Source organism: Prunus persica, chromosome G2 (genome assembly GCF_000346465.2).
Source record: "Prunus persica cultivar Lovell chromosome G2, Prunus_persica_NCBIv2, whole genome shotgun sequence".
NCBI classification, from domain to species: Eukaryota; Viridiplantae; Streptophyta; class Magnoliopsida; order Rosales; family Rosaceae; genus Prunus; species Prunus persica.
In genome coordinates this window covers 27,811,833-27,832,235 of record NC_034010.1, presented here as the reverse complement: position 1 = coordinate 27,832,235, position 20,403 = coordinate 27,811,833, and the positions used below count along the sequence as shown (strand labels likewise).

The window sequence follows — 20,403 nt, the reverse complement described above, 5'->3', positions numbered from 1 at the left end:
GTCACATAGCCTTGCTAAATGAAAGGATCAAAAGCTCTTTGCCGTACTATTTTGTTTGGTCATCATCACACCGACAGCGACAAAAAAATAAAATAAAATAAAATTTTGAACACACTTTATCACAAGACATAACTATTTGTGGCAACTGGTGGATAACTTTTTGAATAATTTTCCATGAAAATGAGAGGAGGATCCTCTTCAAAACTAAAAGAAGCAAATTCCTGGTTTTCTCTTTTGTCACCCTGCATAGTGTTTGGTTGATGGCAACCAGATTTTCCAAACACAAAATAGCAGTTTGGGATGAATTTGTCATCCTTTGTGATTAATTTCATTAAAAGGCACAAAATAATGTACACACACATGTGATATAGTACAAAGATACATCCCTAGATACACTCAAATCCCTTTTCTTTTCTTCCCTTCAACTTTCCCTTCAATGTGTTACGTATACTAGGGAGAAAGTTTAAAAAAAATCCTCTCCTTCCTAGGACCATAACAGAGGATCCTTCTCCTCTTCATTGAATAAGCAGCAAGTCTGAAGCAGAGCTTGTAGACACCCCCGATGATACCACTCATAACAAATGTTGTAAAAACCCTAAGAACATCCTCTGTATTATCACACATCAATTACTGTGGGTTGAGACCTTGATGCAGACCGCAATCTCGACTCTTCAATCTTTGCAGCTACTTCGGCCACGACAAGCCTAGTCAGAAGCAGCCCTGCAATTAGAGCTGCTGCCATCAACATTGTGAAAACTGCACTCCAACTTTTGGCTGAAATATAGCCGGTTAATAATGGACCAATAGCAGCCCCAACAGAGCCTGTTCCATCTATAATTGCTGTTACCGTTGCCAATGCCCTCGAATTCCCACGCAATGAGCTATGTGTTCCCAGGTCCGCGGACACAGCTGTTGTTATTAGAGCATATGGCCCATTAACAAACATGCCGGTGATGAACATAAGTGCAATGTTCACAGCCATGGATACATGGCCATAGCTTCGGTAGAAAAAGAGAGCAGGGATAGCACAGTACATGAAACTTGCAGCTGTGATGGCTCTGGCATCTAAGCGATCAGAAATATGGCCAGCAAGGATTCCTCCAAGAACTCCTCCAACATCGAACAATGTGGATAAGTTACCAGATGCCTCACTGGATAAGTACTTTCCGTCAATAGCTGCAACATGTGTTAAAATGTAAGTCAGCCAATCACAAGAGTATGCCGTGTTAAAATGTAATGTGAGCCAAGAAAATGTGTTAAAATGTTCACAATGACTGAATTTTGAATTGTTGACAAACAGAAATATTCTACTAGCCAGTTAAAGAGAACTCCCTCCAAAGACTAGACACCGACACACCGCATGTAATGGTAGAAAATTTTCAGTGAAAGTTCAGTTTCTTTAACTTCTCTGGCAATGCCCTTATCATCTTTTAGTAATAATATGCTCCCATAAAAAAGCACATCAAGAAATGCTCTTAACATAACTACAAATTTGAAACAGCAAGGAAGTTGAATTACCTGTGTGACTAATGTAGAAAGGAAGCCAATAGAGAAATGTATAAGCCACCAACTTGGAAAAGAAAAGGCATAGAGCAAAAGGAGCAACTCCAGGAATTTTCCAAGCTTCTAGGAACCCCACAGCACTCTCCTTCACCTTAACCTCTGGTTCCAATAATGGTTCTGTTACTCCAGCTGCCCCACATTTCTTGGGAGAGTCCAATTCATCTTCTTCGGCTCCAACAGAGTCAGGACTAACAGGCAAGAATAGAAAAACCACCACACCAACGGTAGCAATTATGAGACCAGGGACTACAAAGGACCAACCCCACCCGTATTTCAATAGAGCGGAAGCAACCAAAGACCCTGTAATGTTCCCAACAGAAGTATGAGCATTCCATATACCCATAATCAGCCCTCTTTTCTTCTTCCCAAACCAATTACCAACAACTGCGACTACGGAAGGCCATCCAGTCGATTGGAACAAACCAGCAAGCATTTGAACCCCAAGGAAGTAATAGAAAGTGTGAATATTTGCCCAATATCCAATTCCAAATAATGAAGTAAAGACCCCGGCTCCCACCATTCCGATGGTTAGAAAGATCCTTAAGTTCGTTCTATCACCCAAATGTCCAGAGAAATACATTCCTATAGCATATACAGCCAAGAAAGCTAGGTCAACTTCACCAAGCAAGGCTGTGCCATCTGATCCATTAAACGGGGCCCAACCATCTCCAAGAATCCGAGACAACCTTCTGCCTTCGGCTGGTTCACTTAAGTAAGTCATCCTCCATGGGAAAAACTTCAAGCTCACATCTGAAGATTCGGGATCAAGGGTACTCTTGACCACGCTCGTGGTTTTTCGAGCGGCATGGTAGCTAGCATATGCTAAAAAAGTAACAATCAGCACAATGGCTTGGTGGGTTTTGTAGGAAAGTGGGGATTTCTTTATGTACTCTAATAACCGAATCCCTGGGGGCTTGCTGTAATTTCTCTCTGGTGCTGGCTCTGACATTGAAATCATGTATTGATTTTCACTCCAATATTAAGGGGAAGAAGAAGCTCTACCTCCTCTTATCCAGCAAAACCTTCAAGCTAAAGAAAGAGTGCGTCAGTAACATACAAGATGGCAATCCCACAAACAACAAGAATGGAATTAACCAATGAAACTACCAGTTCAATTATCTTGAGTTGGGGAACAAGCTCAATTTGACTTCTTTAATACCAATTCAGAACTACTAATCAAATATAAACATATTTCACTACCAATTCCCTGATTCCCAACTTCCAAACATTCTTGCTAAAGTCAGAGCTGGTTCAGGTATTTAAGAGAAAGTAAATAGCCTGAATGTCAATTCACTAGGAAATTCCCAATCGAAGTTTTCAGCATTGTCCATAATTCCAGTAGAAATTCAATAGATTGGAACAGAAAAGGAAACCAGATTTATAATCCTGATAAATTTCAAAAGAATCCAAATCAATCTAACTTGAAGATCATGCAGCTGAACTAAAGCCATCCGCGTCTCAAACTACCAAAAATTACAGGGGAAAAAGCCTTGAAACAGGAAAAAGGAAAATTTTTAACAATCAGAACTGAAACTGTGACTCACCTAACCAGAATAAAGCATGAAACTTTGAAAGAAAAAAACCCATTTATAAAAATCTCCTGGAAAAAGAAACACAAAAACAAAAACCATCGACGTTCTCGCCACAAACAAAAAATAAATAAAACGGTCAAAGGAAAATACAAGAATCTTATCGTTTGCCCAAGCAAATTGGAAACAATCAAAAGAGAAACACGAGAATCTTTCTTGCTTAGAGAGAATTAACGTTCTGAAACACACAACAAACTGAAAAAATCCAAATAAACAAACAATCAAAAGAGAACTACAAAAGGTCAAAAAGTTTGAAAAAAGAAACATATCCAGCTGAAAATTACAAGGATATTTATACATACAGGGTGAGGAACATATACCTATTTAGCTTAGCTGAGCTTGAGTGTAATGCTTTCTACTATATTCTCTCGCGAGTCGCCAGGTTTCTGGCCTCAAATCCTCTGGATTTTCGATGTAAGTTGCTCAACAAACAACTGCTTTGGTTGGAGCTCTTTAAAGAGAATGCGCAAACCAACGTGAGCTTCCGATGCGGGAGGGGAATTATATTTTATGATAGCGAAATCCCCACATCGCCCCCGGTTTGTCCTCTTTCGCTGGATTCGGATTCTCAGCTTTGGTAACTGACGTCGGAATATGAGTTGACGAAAATACCCTTATGGGAAGTGATTTGTCGGTTTTGCAATTAGCTTTGTTGGCAAGCACAGGAGGGAAGTGATTTGTCGTTTTTGCAATGCTTTTCGTGAGATCCAAGCTGGTGGTAAAACGGCAGTAAGCATTCTGCAGTGCCTATTGAAATCAACGCCATAAAGTAGGATGACTTTTTAATTGGCTTTTGGAAACGACACAGCATTCTGGATATCCAGCGTTCCAAAGCCACTAAATTTACAACAACAACAAAAAATACCGACACATGTACACATGTAATTACAGGTGTCAATAGAAGCAGGCATGAGACGACACCGTTTTGTGTTGGTGAAACTGGTCGTTCAACATTTGGCAATACCATACCATGCATAAGTTACGTGGTGCTGTATATCAAATGACAAATGACAACCAACTGCACATCAAATTCTTTCCTTCTTCCACTAAATGAAAATTTTGGTTTCATGGCGATGGCGGGCACATATCACATCAATCCTAATCAATTTAAGGAAATTCTTTAAAATTTTATTTGCTGGAGCTTTCTAAACCAAATAAAAGCTAGCCTTGTCTTTTTACCCTAAAAATATTAAGGGGAAAAAACATTCTGCATGTGAAAACACAAGCAGGAATTTACCAAAAACAGGAAGGGGAGAAAAAAAAACAATGTGATTGAAAGCTAAAAAAGGGTCACAAAATTCAACTTTTCCCATACACAGGCACATCTTAGTTAAAAAGGGCAATTTGGTTAAATGAATAAAAAATCACCACCTCAAAGAGCGTGGCAAATTCGTAATTCTACTAACCCAACCGGGTGCAGCAATCGTCAATCCCACTGGGCCCACCACATTACGAATAGAGAGATGCTGCGGGGCGGATCATGGAAAGGAATATCCGCATATCCAAGCGGAATTATCCGCATATCCAAACGGAATTATACCTGACGTGCTTTCTATATACTTCCCCCTCCAAATCCCGGGCCTACAGTGCCATGTAGGTAAAACACGTGCCAATGACGTGGCGAGGCGGATGGTTAGTGGATGCTGTTTAAGCACTTAAATGATGCACTCTCTTGGCGGCTCGTGGCAAAGCATGCTTGGCCCTGTGTAGAATGCAGGTCTGCATCAGGATCAGGACAATCCAGTACGACCGCGAAGGAGACACAGAAATTAGTAAGAAACTTCGTCTTTTTTGTTTCGATTCGACGTTTTGGGGCTGTTTTGGATGTTATTATTTATTTATTTGGGCCTCATATTATTAATTGATTCGGTTCAATCTTTTTACATTTTGGAAAGTTTGGTAAGTTGTTTTGTTGTCTACAACCGTTGAACTTGGGTAATAAAAACGATGGTTGAAGCCATTAGAACCTATTGTAATATACACAAGATTACAAAGAAAAATAAATCTGTTTTTCTTATAAACCCAGTTATCAAATTTAGAAAGAAACCCAAAAGTTTGGCCCAATGGCTTTCCATGCCGACTTCTTTTTATCTTTTGGTCGAAAAGCCATACCGACTTCAAATGGGATAATATTATACTTTTCCATTTTTTTTGGGTGTGGATCAGCTAGAAATACTGCTGGTGTGGGCTGTGGCATATTTGTTAGCCTTTTGTGCTTTCATGTGAGGCATCTGGCACTACAAGGTTGTCAATGTGGTAAAAATCGTGAAGAAACATGGTTGTTATTTTCTGTATCCATCCATCTTTTACTAAACATTTATAAATTTATTTTAAAGAAATTTCCTCTCATATAAGATCCCTTGTTAACCTTATTCTCCAATATTGTTCCCCCATCTTGCTTAAACCATACAAGTAATGAAAGCCCTGTAGTGTAGAAGCATTGTTTGTTTTTCTTTTCTGATGATATTATATGATAGGGTTAATTAGTGATTTGCCCCTTAAACTTGTACGTTCACCTCATATTTTTTTATTTATAGAAAATTAAGGATATGAACCTTCTTTTTTTTTGCCAATTTCCCCCTTACGGTCTAAATTCTCAATATTTCATCCAATTTTCAGTTAAATCAGTGTAAAAAATAATTTTTTTGGAAAAAATTGAAGAAAAAGAGTAAACCTAATGCCAACCCCTTCCTCCTCCTATTCCCCCATGACCACCATTCTTTACTCCCAGACCAATCCCCCACCTCCCCCTTTTGTATTTTCATCCCCCAAACCCACCCCACCCCCCCTTCCTCTAGGTTTTTCTGAATTTTCTGGTTTTTACTTTATTTTTCATTTTTATTTATTTTCAATGTACAAAATGACCATTTTGTCTTCTTATTTAGCGACAAATTGGATGAAATGTTGTAGATTTAGACTACAAGGGAGAAATTGGAGAAAAAAAGAAGTTCATATCCTTAATTTAAAAGAAAAAAAAGGATATGAGGTAAATCGAAAGTTAGGTACAAGTTCAGGGGCAAATCACCAGTTAACCCTTATATGATATGTTTTCAGCATAATATGTTATGCTCTACTCTAGTGCCACAACATTGATTCATGAGATTGTGGTTTTCATTTGACATTCTTCTCCATCTTAGGTATTTTCAGCATAAGACCCATATAATGAAAGTTGACGGAAGATAATTGAATATCTATAAATTATGTGGGAGATGTGAAGGGGAATAATGTGGGAGGCAAGAGAAGTTGATCGAAAGGTTTCCCTTGTTTGTTTTTTTATTATATTTTCATCTTTACCCTTGGGCTTTTGCCTGGATTATGGGCAATCCAATACTCAAGTGTTTCGCATGTGAAGAATTTCATTCCTTAAATAAAAAACAGAAAAGGTTTATTTATTGCTAAGAAAGGTGTTGGGATTGCAACTAGAAATTAGTTTGCTAGGTTCAAGGAGGAGGTTTGCCTCCACATAGGAAAAAAACTGACCTCATAGAGATATTCTTCACCCAAAAGAAAAAATTTAAGAAAAAATTATTAATGGAATAGTTTACAAATACGATGAAGAAACCAACTATTTTTTAATTTTAGTATAATTTCTGACAGTGTAATCAAATACTGAGCAATTGAATGTTGCAGTCACCTAATTAAATACAAAAGAAGAAAAAAAAAATTAACCACCAAAATTAAGCTAAGCTACCAAATCCTAAAACTCAGATTGATCAGTTTTCACATCAAGAAGTTATGGTGTGTTTTTTTACAATATTCATGGTCCAAGTTATATGTATACGTTCCAACACAAATATTAAAATAATACTAAGTATATTTATGCATAGCCAGCATGACTATGAGAACATAATTGAGCGAGAGAGAGAGAGAGTAGTAGTAGTTCAGAATCGAGCTCTAATTAGTCTTAATTCATTTAGTTCTATGCCCAACCATTAGCTCATTTGGATAATCACATCATACCAATCACTTATCACTCCAAAGAAGCAATGCCAAACAAGCACATAGTCATCACAACTTTTTTTTTTTTTTTTTCGGTGGCAAAATTTTGTTTTCTCTTTACTAAATCATTAGCAATACATTTTTGGTCCGGGACAATACACATAACTAAACCGAAATAGATTGTTAACTAAAACTATAATGTATGCAGTGAGAATTAATTTGGGGTAAATTTGGAATTAAAAACATAAGTAAAGGGCATGTGAGCTCTCCACTCACACTGCTGAACTGTTTCATTTCATAACAGATTTTCACTCCATTTATCTCCTCTTCTAACAGCTCTCTCCCCTATCCATTATTGAAAATCAAGGTGTTGCTTTTATGCTCTCTTTGAATTACTTTTTCTATATGTAGAAATTATCATTTTTGAACTCTTATTTTTGTACTTATCTGATTCTACTCTATGCTACCAGTTCTGTTCCCCTTTCATTTGTCGTTAAAGTGCTCTGTTTGATTTCCTTTCTCTATCTATTTTCTCATTTTGTTTCTCGTTTTTTTTGCATCTTTCGTTCTTGATAAAACCTTGAAATTCTAAGCTCTATTTGATTTGATTTTTCTATCTATTTCTTGATTCTTCTTTTGATTTTGTTTTGCAGCTTCTCGTCCAAGAAGGTATTGCATTCATTATTTTTCCTCTTTTTATGCATCTTTCTCTCTCTTGTCTCCATTCCCTTTTTTATTTTGTTTTGCAGCTTTCTTTCTTGAAGGAAGCTTGAATTTCTAAGCTCTGTTTTCGTTTGCTTTTTCTACATGTTTCTTGTTTCTCATTTCCTAAACCAACTATTTTTTAATTTTAGTATAATTTTTGACAGTGTAATCAAATACTGAGCAATTGAATGTTGCAATCACCCAATTGAATACAAAAGAAAAAAAAAAAATTTAACCACCAAAATTAAGATAAGCCACCAAAACCCAAAACTCAGAGTGATTAGTTTTCACATCAACAAGTTATGGTGTGTTTTTTTTCAATACTCATGGTCTAAGTTATATGTATATGTTCCAACACAAATATTAAAATAATAATAAGTATATTTATGCACAGCGAGCATGACTATGAGAACATAATTGAGCCACAAAGAGAGAGTAGTAGTTCATAATCGAGCTCTAATTAGTCTTAATTCATTTAGTTCTATGCCCAACCATTAGCTCATTTGGATAATCGCATCGTACCAATCACTTATCACTCCAAAGAAGCAATGTCAAACAAGCACATAGTCATCACAACTTTTTTTTTTTTTTCGGTGGCAAAATTTTGTTTTCTCTTTACTAAATCATTAGCAATACATTTTTGGTCTGGGACAACACACATAACTAAACCAAAATAGATTATTAACTGAAACTATAATGTATGCAATGAGAATTAATTTGGGGTAAATTTGGAATTAAAAATATAAGTAAAGGGCATGTGAGCTCTCCACTAACACTGCTGAACTGTTTCATTTCATAACAGATTTTTCACTCCATTTATCTCCTCTGCTAACAGCTCTCTCCCCTCTCCATTATTGAAAATCAAGGTGTTGCTTTTATGCTCTCTTTGATTTACTTTTTCTATATGTAGAAATTATCATTTTTGAACTCTTATTTTTGTACTTATCTGATTTTACTCTATGCTACCAGTTCTGTTCCCTCTTCATTTGTCGTTAAAGTACTCTGTTTGGTTTCCTTTCTCTATCTATTTTCTCATTTTGATTATCATTTTGTTTCTCGTTTTTTTTTTTTTTTTGCATCTTTCGTTCTTGATGAAACCTTGAAATTCTAAGCTCTATTTAATTTGATTTTTCTATCTATTTCTTGATTTTTCTTTTGATTTTGTTTTGCAGGTTCTCGTCCAAGAAGGTACTGCATTCATTGTTCTTCCTCTTTTTATGCATCTTTCTCTCTCTTGTCTCAATTCCCTTTTTTATTTTGTTTTGCAGCTTTCTTTCTTGAAGGAAGCTTGAATTTCTAAGCTCTGTTTTCGTTTGCTTTTTCTACATGTTTCTTGTTTCTCGTTTCCTAAACCAACTATTTTTTAATTTTAGTATAATTTTTGACAGTGTAATCAAATACTGAGCAATTGAATATTGCAATCACCCAATTAAATACAAAAGAAAAAAAAATTTAACCACCAAAATTAAGATAAGCTATCAAAACCCAAAACTCAGAGCGATTAGTTTTCACATCAACAAGTTATGGTGTGTTCTTTTTCAATACTCATGGTCTAAGTTATATGTATACGTTCCAACACAAATATTAAAATAATAATAAGTATATTTATGCATAGCGAGCATGACTATGAGAACATAATTGAGCCACAGAGAGAGAGTAGTAGTTCATAATCGAGCTCTAATTTGTCTTAATTCATTTAGTTCTATGCCCAACCATTAGCTCATTTGGATAATCACATCATACCAATCACTTATCACTCCAAAGAAGCAATGCCAAACAAGCACATAGTCATCACAACTTTTTTTTTTTTTTTCGGTGGCAAAATTTTGTTTTCTCTTTACTAAATCATTAGCAATACATTTTTGGTCCGGGACAACACACGTAACTAAGCCGAAATAGATTATTAACTGAAACTATAATGTATGCAGTGAGAATTAATTTGGGGTAAATTTGGAATTAAAAACATAAGTAAAGGGCATGTGAGCTCTCCACTCACACTGCTGAACTGTTTCATTTCATAACAGATTTTTCACTCCATTTATCTCCTTTGCTAACAGTTCTCTCCCCTCTCAATTATCGAAAATCAAGGTGTTGCTTTTATGCTCTCTTTGATTTACTTTTTCTATATGTACAAATTATCATTTTTGAACTCTCATTTATGTACTTATCTGATTTTGCTCTATGCTACCAGTTTTGTTCCCTCTTTATTTGTCGTTAAAGTGCTCTGTTTGGTTTCCTTTCTCTATCTATTTTCTCATTTTGATTATCATTTTGTTTCTCGTTTTGTTTTGCATCTTTCTTTCTTGATGAAACCTTGAAATTCTAAGCTCTATTTGATTTGATTTTTCTCTCTATTTCTTGATTATTCTTTTGATTTTGTTTTGCAACTTCTCGTCCAAGAAGGTACTGCATTCATTGTTCTTCCTCTTTTTATGCATCTTTCTCTATCTTGTCTCCATTCCCGTTTTGATTTTGTTCTGCAGCTTTCTTTCTTGAAGAAAACTTAAATTTCTAAGCTATGTTTTGGTTTGCTTTTTCTACATGTTTCTTGATTCTCGTTTCCTAAACCAACTATTTTTTAATTTTAGTATAATTTCTGACAGTGTAATCAAATATTGAGCAATTGAATGTTGCAATCACCCAATTAAATACAAAAGAAAAAAAAAACTAAACCACCAAAATTAAGATAAGCTACCAAAACCCAAAACCCAAAACTCAGAGTGATTAGTTTTCACATCAACAAGTTATGGTGTGTTTTTTTTTTCCAATACTCATGGTCTAAGTTATATGTATACGTTCCAACTCAAAATTGGGGGAAAAAGCTCAAAAATCAAATAACTCCTAATGCCAAGATGGGGATGATTAAAAGAACAAGAGCACATCTTATGTATAGTAGAAAACTAAAATGGTTGTCAGTCTTACATTAGATTAACATTTACTTGAATTATTACTTAATTACTGTATGCGATTTTTGTTAATCATTTACTATTAGAGTGACTGTTCATTTGTTGTGGCTTGTTTACTAGTTGATCTCTACCTATAATTGGTCACAATGAAACTACCTTGCCATCTGTTGTGGCTTGTTTACATTTATAATTGGTCACATTTACTATTAGAGTGACTGTTCATTTGTTGTGGCTTGTTTTTCACATAGAAAATAGCCAACGAGAACAAATGTGACATGTGTAGGGAGGGCCGCTCTTTCAACATAATAGCATTGGCCAAACATTTCCAAGATGCTCATGACAAGTTCCTATGCAATATTTGTTGCACGGGATATGAGAACTATAATGGGTTAAAATCCCATTACCGTTTAAACCATCAAGTGAATTATAAATTCTGTGCTACAGAGAAATGTCACGCTCCAATTGTGAACAAGTGTGACTCTGAGGTAACCTACTATTATTCTTATATACATTTTTATGATATATGTTGTCTCTTTATTTATGATCAATTATCTAGCTTCTTAGCATCCTTGAACAACCAAATTTTGTCAATTTTTTGCTTAAAATTGAAAACGCTTGAGAAGTATTCGATAATTGATTACACATTTGCTTGGCTTTTTGAACGATTAATTATGCATATTTTAAAAATTTCATTTGATAATTAACTTCCAAAAGCTTTTTGTTTTTTATACAAAGCTTTTTGAACTTTTGAACTAATAAAAACGAGACAATGTACTTATACTTGCGATACAAGGACACTCATTTTAAGGTAGGTTGTGGAGCTTGCCCATCTACATTTGACCAACTGAACAGGTTGAAATTCCATTATCCATCTCTCCACAAAAATACTCACATCTATTGCAGGAAGAAAAACTGCAAGAATCTTGTGTATAAGAGTTTATAGATCACTCACTCCACTAGATCCCAAAACAACTAGAAATCACTCACTCAAGTAGATCCCAAAACAAAAGAACCCATATCATTGTTAGTTGCACCTGTAGACATTTCCTTTGGCATAGATTGGGGCCTATGATCAATCCCTCCACGAAAATAATCACATCTACTACAGGAAGAAGAACTACAAATATGTTGTGTATGCTAAATGGGAATCCCACACCTACTACTGGATTGGTAAAAAATGGATGAGTAACCGCCACTACCGACTTTAGGCTATCCTGAGGTGTCGCATGTATGACACCATATCCTTTATTCGATAATTGATTGCACATTTGCTTGGCTTTTTGAATGATTAATTATGCATATTTTAAGAATTTCATTCGATAATTAACTTCCAAAAGCTTTTTATTTTTTTATACAAAGCTTTTTGAACTTTTGAACTAGTAAAAACGAGACTATGTACTTATACTTGCAATACCTAGACACTGATTCTAAGGTGGGTTGTGGAACTTGCCCATCTATATTTGACTAACTGAATAGGTTGAAAGCCCATCATCTATATCTCCACAAAAATACACCCTAGACGCCTTTTCGTACAACTTCATTCTAATTCATCCATATATATATAAACAGTTGCTACGTAGAATTCATTCTCAAAAGAAAAAGAAAAAAGAAGAAGAGAAGAAATGAAGATGGAGATGGAGTTGGCTAGCTAAAATCCATCTCTCTTTCTTCATACAGTTTTCAATTCACATACTTTGCTTTTTGCTAGTACTGTATGTTTTTCAATATGAATTTTTCCTCTTTTCTCATGCTTTTTTCTTCTTATTCTTCTTGTTTGTTTTTTCCTTTTGCACGTTTCTAGGAAGGAGAAAAGAAAAAAGGGCTTGATTCAAAATCAGATTTGTTTGCACTAACTCTGAGGTAACCTTCTATTATTCTTTCTTATATACATTTCAAAGATATATATAGTCTCTTTATTTATGATCAATTATCTAGCTTCTTAGCATCCTTGAACAACCAAAATTTGTTTATTTTTTGCTTAAAATTGAAAACGTGAGAAGTATTCGATAATTGATTACACATTTGCTTGGCTTTTTGAATGATTAATTATGCATATTTTAATAATTTCATTCGATAATTAACTTCCAAAAGCTTTTTGTTGTTTATACAAAGCTTTTTGAACTTTTGAACTAGTAAAAACGAGACTATGTGCAAGGTGGGTTGTGGAGCTTGCCCATCTACATTTGACCAACTGAATAGGTTGAAAGCCCGTTATCCATCTCTCCACAAAAATACTCACATCTATTGCGGGAAGAAAAACTACAAGTATCTTGTGTATAATTGATTATAGATCACTCACTCCACTAGATCCCAAAAATAACTAAAAATCAATTACTCAATTGGATCCCAAAACAAAAGAACTTATATCATTGTTTGTTGCACCTGTGGACGTTTCCTTTGGCATAAATCCCTTCACAAAAATAATCGCATCTACTGCGGGAAGAAACTACAAATATGTTGTGTATTCTAAATAGGAATCACACGCCTACTACTGGCTTGGTCAAAAATGGATGAGCAACCTCCACAACCGACTTTAGCATGGGCTATCCTGAGGTGTCGCATGCATGACACCATATCCTTCATTGAATAATTGATTAGACATTTGCTTGGCTTTTCCAACGATTAATCATGCATATTTTAAGGATTTCATCCGATAATTAACTTCCAAGCGTTTTTGTTTTTTATACAAAGCTTTTTGAACTTTTGTCCAAGTGTCAATGATCCTATTCTTAAATCCCAAATGTCAACAACGTATTCTTCTCCTTGATTGTGGTCTTCCTGTTTTCGCACAGCTAGAATCTTGTATGTATTAGTTTTCTACCTAAACTAGACTCACTGCATCATATAAATATTTACTCTATACAAATTGATAATGCTAAAATATGAATATGGTTTGAATACTTTAGGTTGTTCTTTATTCTTCTCCATAATGAGGTATATATAGGGGTTTACATATGAAGGTTTTACAAGAAATTAGATATAGTAAAGAATTAGGAAAGTATCTCATAATTGTACAATGATTTATCACTTATATAAAAAATAAGAAAGTAAATCCCTTAATTAATTAAGGAAGTAAATCTTCTTAATTAATTAGGAGACTCACATCAACACTTCTCCTCAAGTTGGTGCATATATGTCATGAATGCCCAACTTGGTAAGTGAGTCATGAAATACTCTTCCACACTCACAGCATATGCAATATCTGATCTTGGAGGACGTATGAAGAGTAGAACCTTTGGTGGTGGTGATAGAAGAAGGAGTCTGGGTTGACCGCATGCTTTTATGAGTCTGCAATAAGATGGAGAATCGTATGGGTTCTTGACATCGCAGCGGAAGTAAGATGTGATATGAGAAGGTGAGGAAGGTGATGTGAGAAATTTGATGTAGGAATTGGATTTAAGATGTATGTGTATAAGATTTGATGGTATGTGTTTAGGGATTTGGATAAGAGGATTTGAGGGATTTGGATTTGGGGAAAAAAAATGAGGAATTTGATTTAAGGTCTTGGATTTGAATATGAGAAATTTGAAGAAATTTGAGATAATAGTTTAGAGACAAAACAACTTCTCTTCACTCCCCTTCTTCCCTTGAAGAGAAGGGGTCGTCAAAGTCAAGAAATAAGCAATATCTTCTTGGGATACGTCAATAAACATAGCCCTTTTATATTTTTGTTTGGGGGTAGAGTTTGCCCCTCCTAAGGTTGCGGGGTGTTGCCGGTGAGGTACCCCAATTTTTCACGGGCAGCAATACGCATCTCCATGACCTGAGACCATAAGGCATAATTGGTCTCAGTCAAGATGATACCGGTCGGAAATGAAGTGTTGTCACTATGAATATTAACAATTTGGGAGGATGGTGGAGTGGTGTCGGTGGTGTTGGAAGAGGAGATGACATCCATGGCAACGGAAGAATTTTAAGGGTACAAATTACCTCATATGGCTTTGACAACTCAAACCCTTCCTCATCGGTTATAACCTTTGGGAATTCATTGATGGCACCCATCCCCAACCTTCAGCCTAAATCTCCACTCCAACCACCACCACTGCCACCATTCTCCAACCTAATCACACTCATGCCTTATGGTACCTAATCACACTCATAACTAGCACGCTCTCTGAGTTCATCCTTCCTCTCACAGTTGGTTGTGACTCTGCTGCCGACTTATGGAATTGCCTTCAACGCTACTTCCCTCAATCCAGTATGGCTAGTGAATCCACTCTCCGCTTCCAACTCATGGACATCCAAAAAGGCTTTTAATACATCGATGAATACCTTTGCCATGCCAAGTCTCTTGTCAACGACCTTGCTGCCATCAATGAACCCGTGCCTGCCAAAGATCTCGTCCTTGTTGTTCTATGAGGTTTAGGTCTCGATTACAAGATGTTAGTCATTACTCTCCTTAATTCTCCTACTCTCCTTGAATTTCCTGATCTCTGTGCTCGTTTTTTAACTTTTGAAGCCCAAACTCCTCGTTCATCCACTAGTCAAACCACAGCCTTCATGGTGACCCAATCTCCCACCAATGGCAACAACTACTCCTCCTCCAACCTACCCCATGGTGGTGGTCTGTCCAACTCTCACCGTGGTGGTTGCGGTGGCTATCGAGGATGTGGGCGTGGTGGCTAGAGGTTGGTACCTTGAACATCCCTTACTTTGCAAAAACCTTGAGCATAAAAGCTTGAAATTGACCATTTGGGTTTAGGATTCTTCAAAAATTGGGATTAATAGTTGAATTTCAAGTCCTAATATGAAATGGGAGAGTTTCAGACGAACTTTTATGCTCAAGGATTTTGGGTTGACGAAATTGCCCCTTGCATCGTTAAAGAAATTGACGGAAATACTAATTTATCTTTAAATTGTTACAAATACGAAATTACAGGATTAAAATTGATGAAATTAAAACTATAGAGTCAAAAGTGGTTGAAGTGCTAAATTACAATGTCGTTATTTAAACTTTAAGACGGTGTCACGTGTAATGGTACACGTGCTAGTCTCATTCCGATTTTCTTCTTCGTTCATCTTCTTCAGCTCCTCGAGGATTCGATCAGTAGACATCGCATGAAGTAACTTGAAATTGGCAGTTGGCATTTTGGAGCCCAGACTCGGACCCGAGTCGGTGAACCGGGCAAGCATGATGCTGGATCTGGGTCCGTTCTCGGACCCGAACTTCAACCCGAAGAAGTGGGTGAACTCGGCGTGTCAAAGTCGGCACCCACAGGACTCAGTCGACAAGCACCTGGTGGATCTCGAGATGAAGCTCCAGATGGTGTCGGAGGAGATCGCAGCTTCGCTCGAGGAGCAGAGCGCCTCCTCCCTCCTCCGCGTCCCACGTGCCACACGTGACGTCGTTCGCCTCCGGGACGACGCCGTCACACTCCGCTCGGCCGTCTCCTCCATCCTCGACAAGCTTAAGAAGGTAGGCACCAACCACTTTTGTGTTCAATTCTGTTTGGTTGCTGAGAAAACGTGGGAAAATTGGACGGCGGTTTGGAAATTGAATGATCAATCATGTACATTGTGCAGGCAGAGGGATCCTCAGCTGAGTCTATAGCGGCGCTTGCGAAAGTTGATATAGTGAAGCAGAGGATGGAAGCTGCATATAAGACATTGCAGGATGCTGCTGGGTTAACCCAACTGAGTGCAACCGTGGAGGACGTGTTTGCAAGTGGTGATCTTCCTCTCGCTGCTGAACATTTAGCCAGCATGAGGCATTGTTTATCTGCTGTTGGGGAGGTAATGCTTATTATGTTTTGAAAGATTTGGTTTTTATAGTTAATTCAATACCACCTTGGTTTGCAAATTTGATAGATTTGGTGGATTGGAAAGATATCAATGATAAAACCCATGATTTTAGGTTGCTGAATTTGCTAACATAAGGAAGCAACTTGAGGTCTTAGAGGATAAGCTTGATTCAATGGTGCAACCACGTCTAACAGATGCAATATTCAATCGCAAGGTCACAATTCACAACTTTTTTCTGAATCAATTGCTTGCTTTCTATTATTTCCCAACAAATATCCTTTTTCATCTAGACTCGTAATGAACATGATAATTGGTACATGTATTTGCAGGTTGACATTGCTCAAGATTTGCGGGGAATTCTCATTCGAATTGGGAGATTCAAGTCCATGGAATTACATTATACAAAAGTTCACCTAAAGCCCATAAAGCAGCTCTGGGAAGATTTTGACGCAAAACAACCACTGCCTAATAAGCTTGCTACTGAGAAATCTCAAGTTGAAAGGCTATCCACTACCAGTGAATCTCAATCAACTGCTCCCGCAATTCTATTCTCCAGCTGGCTTCCAAATTTCTATGATGAGCTGCTACTTTATCTTGAACAAGAATGGAAGTGGTACTCTTCTCACTCTTTGATTCCCAGACTTTTAGATTCGGAGAGTCTTTTGTTCAGGGTTAAAAACAGTAACTTCATAATTCACAAGTTGATGAATTCGATGATGATACTTCATCTGATATATGTTCCAATTAAAGTTTTGATACTTCATCTGATCATTATAATAAAAATGGTTATGTTATCCTGTTTGTTGTGGAATTGCTTACATAATAAAAAATTATTAATGTGTTATTATGAGAAATTGTATTCATATATAATTCTCAATGCAAACTGTCACACGATTGGTCACAAGGCACATTTTCTAGGCATCTGCATATTCATGTTCCCTATTGTGATCTTTACAGTTTGTTCATAAAAGTTTGATATTTGTATCCTTGCAAAGCACAAAAAGGAAACTTCAGGATGGATTTATGATGATGTTATAGAATTTTATTTTTCAGCCGTGGAATACAAAAGTTAGCTTTAATTGCTGTGTACAGGTGTATGGTTGCCTTTCCTGAGGATTACAAATTTCTTGTTCCAAAGCTGCTAGTTGAGACAATGGCAGCTGTTGGGGCCAGTTTTGTTTCTCGTATCAACCTTGCGACCGGAGATGTTATTCCTGAAACAAAATCATTAGCAAAAGGTTTACATTTGACTTTATTTTTTTGTTAGTATTAGATATGTTGTTTTACATGTTATGTTCAGAGACTTGCTCTGCTTGATCATTCCATTTGTTTGTTGTGTATGAGAATGGGTAACTTGGAATTTCATTTCCATGTCGTTCCGTTACCAACTTTTCTTCACTTGAAACTTGTACTGATCCCAGTGACTCTCTCTCTCTCTCTCTCTCTCTCTCTCTCTCTCTCTCTCTCTCTCTCTCTCTGTGGATTAATTCTTGATTATCATATCTCACATTCCTTACTTTATATCGGCAGGTATATTAGATATTCTCTCTGGTGATATGCCAAAGGGTATCAAGATCCAGACAAAGCATCTGGAGGCTTTGATTGAATTACACAACATGACCCAGACCTTTGCAAGGAATATTCAGCACTTGTTTTCAGAATCTGATCTTCGTGTTTTAATGGATACGCTAAAGGCAGTGTATCTTCCATATGAATCATTTAAACAGAGGTAAGAAAGATCCAAATTTGAAGTGGTCATTCAGGCCTGGCATCCCATTTTTGTTTAGAGTTGCCTTGGGAGCAAGAGAAGCTGGTTTTCTTACTTGTATTTGATTTAATTTGGATCAGCATTTGATTTCTGTCTTTCCAAAATACTGGATATGCTGTTGTATTTTAAATTGTGGGATTTTCTTATTAGTTGATCAATGATTAAACATATATTTTAGGTATGGGCAGATGGAGCGAGCTATACTTTCTGCTGAGATTGCTGGGGTGGATCTAAGGGGCGCTGTTACTCGTGGTGTGGGAGCGCAGGGAATTGAACTTAGTGAAACAGTTCGCAGAATGGAGGAATCCATTCCCCAAGTAATTGTACTTCTTGAAGCAGCCGTTGAGAGATGCATCAGCTTGACTGGAGGTTCTGAGGCAGATGAACTAATTCTTGCAATTGATGATATAATGTTACAGTATATTTCTACCTTGCTAGAAACCCTGAAATCATTAAGAGTTGTCTGTGGAGTGGATCATGGTAGTGATGGTCTTGGTTCAAAGAAGGAGGTGGGATTGGATAAGAAGGATGGCCAAAGTGCACGTAGAGTTGATTCGATTTCAAATGAGGAGGAGTGGTCCATTGTGCAAGGTGCTCTGCAAATCCTCACAGTTGCAGATTGTCTAACTAGCAGATCCTCTGTATTTGAAGCTTCGCTGAGAGCTACTCTTGCTAGATTAAGCACAACTCTCTCTGTTTCAGTTTTTGGTTCAAGTGTGGACCAAAACCTGTCACATGTTCCTAGTGATGACGGAAATGGGGAACCATCTTTGGGTGGAAGGGCTGCCTTGGATGTGGCAGCTGTGCGGCTCATTGATGTTCCTGAGAAGGCTCGAAAACTCTTTAACCTTTTAAATCAGGTGTGATTAGATTTAACATATCAGTCTTCTTGTTCTCTCCCTCGCCATTTAATTTAAGAAAATGGAGCATTGTTTCTTTGGGTCTGTAATAATTTTGACATTTCCTTTCGTTGCAGTCTAAAGATCCCCGGTTTCATGCACTTCCACTTGCGTCTCAGAGAGTTGCCGCATTTGCTGACACAGTTAATGAACTTGTATATGATGTTCTCATCTCTAAAGTACGACAACGCCTCAGTGATGTTTCTCGGTTGCCAATATGGTCCTCAGTTGAAGAACAAAGTGCTTACCATCTCCCAACCTTCAGTGCTTACCCTCAGGCCTATGTAACTAGCATTGGTGAATATCTTCTTACTTTACCACAGCAGTTGGAGCCTCTTGCGGAGGGTATCTCCAACAGTGATGCTAACAATGATGAAGCCCAGTTTTTTGCAACAGAATGGATGTTCAAGGTACCAACCTCCATCTACAATATTTTGTAGTAAGTCCAAACAATATATAGAATTTGTTGGAGTTTTGGGCATCCCATTTGTGAAATGATCTGGTAGTCAATAAGGTTTTCATTCTTTTGGAGATCCCCTGTTATGGTTAAAAGAAGTGCTCGAGAAATTCATAGATGTTTGGAAATTTTAATCCTAGTGGCTTCCTTTTATCAAAATTTTAATCCCATGCTCTAGTTTATAATAATGCTGTCTCTCTGTATGAAGGTCGCAGAAGGTGCCACTGCTCTTTACATGGAGCAACTGCGAGGGATTCAGTACATCACGGATCGAGGATCGCAACAGTTATCTGTTGACATTGAGTATCTAAGTAATGTTCTTTCTGCCTTGTCAATGCCAATTCCTCCGGTCCTTGCTACATTTCACACCTGCCTTTCAACCCCAAGAGACCAGCTCAAAGATCTTCTCAAGTCAGATTCAGGAAATCAGCTTGATCTTCCAACTGCAAACCTTGTATGTAAGATGCGGCGTTTGAATCTAGAATAGTCATCTTTGTCTGGGAATTTTTTTTGATTTCTTTCATTTTGTACCTATTATACTCGTCCTTCACAAAAACTACACGCCATGGTGAAAAAAAAAAGTGGGATACTTTTACGTGCCATGGAAATTTTACCTTATCTATTTGAAATCATTTGAATTTATGTTGTTTGCATCAGAAGTGATAATTAAAGCATCCATCATTCTGGGTTTTCAACATTTTGCAATATATTTGTAGTTTGCGTTCCATTAAAGAGCCTGTTTTCGCACAACGACATTCTGTCCGTTCACGTTGAGAAATCAGAATAAAAAATTTCTTTCTTCGTTGCAAAATCTCTTCAAAGTATTTTCTTGATC

At 36.9% G+C, this 20,403-nt stretch overlaps 2 protein-coding genes across 2 annotated transcripts; one reads left to right on the top strand and one right to left on the bottom strand.

Annotated features, from left to right (window-relative positions):
* LOC18785471 (putative glycerol-3-phosphate transporter 1) lies at positions 273–3,664 on the bottom strand. The gene is made up of 3 exons (XM_020557526.1): positions 3,473–3,664; positions 1,519–2,592; positions 273–1,176 (listed from the first exon to the last, which is right to left on the bottom strand). The coding sequence occupies exons 2-3, from the start codon at positions 2,519–2,521 to the stop codon at positions 617–619; spliced, it is 1,563 nt and encodes a 520-aa protein (XP_020413115.1). The 5' UTR covers positions 2,522–2,592; positions 3,473–3,664; the 3' UTR covers positions 273–616.
* LOC18784820 (conserved oligomeric Golgi complex subunit 7) lies at positions 15,647–20,263 on the top strand. Its single transcript, XM_007218854.2, has 9 exons — positions 15,647–16,118; positions 16,226–16,435; positions 16,557–16,658; positions 16,774–17,057; positions 17,537–17,682; positions 17,975–18,173; positions 18,391–19,072; positions 19,189–19,521; positions 19,777–20,263. The coding sequence occupies exons 1-9, from the start codon at positions 15,834–15,836 to the stop codon at positions 20,053–20,055; spliced, it is 2,520 nt and encodes an 839-aa protein (XP_007218916.1). The 5' UTR covers positions 15,647–15,833; the 3' UTR covers positions 20,056–20,263.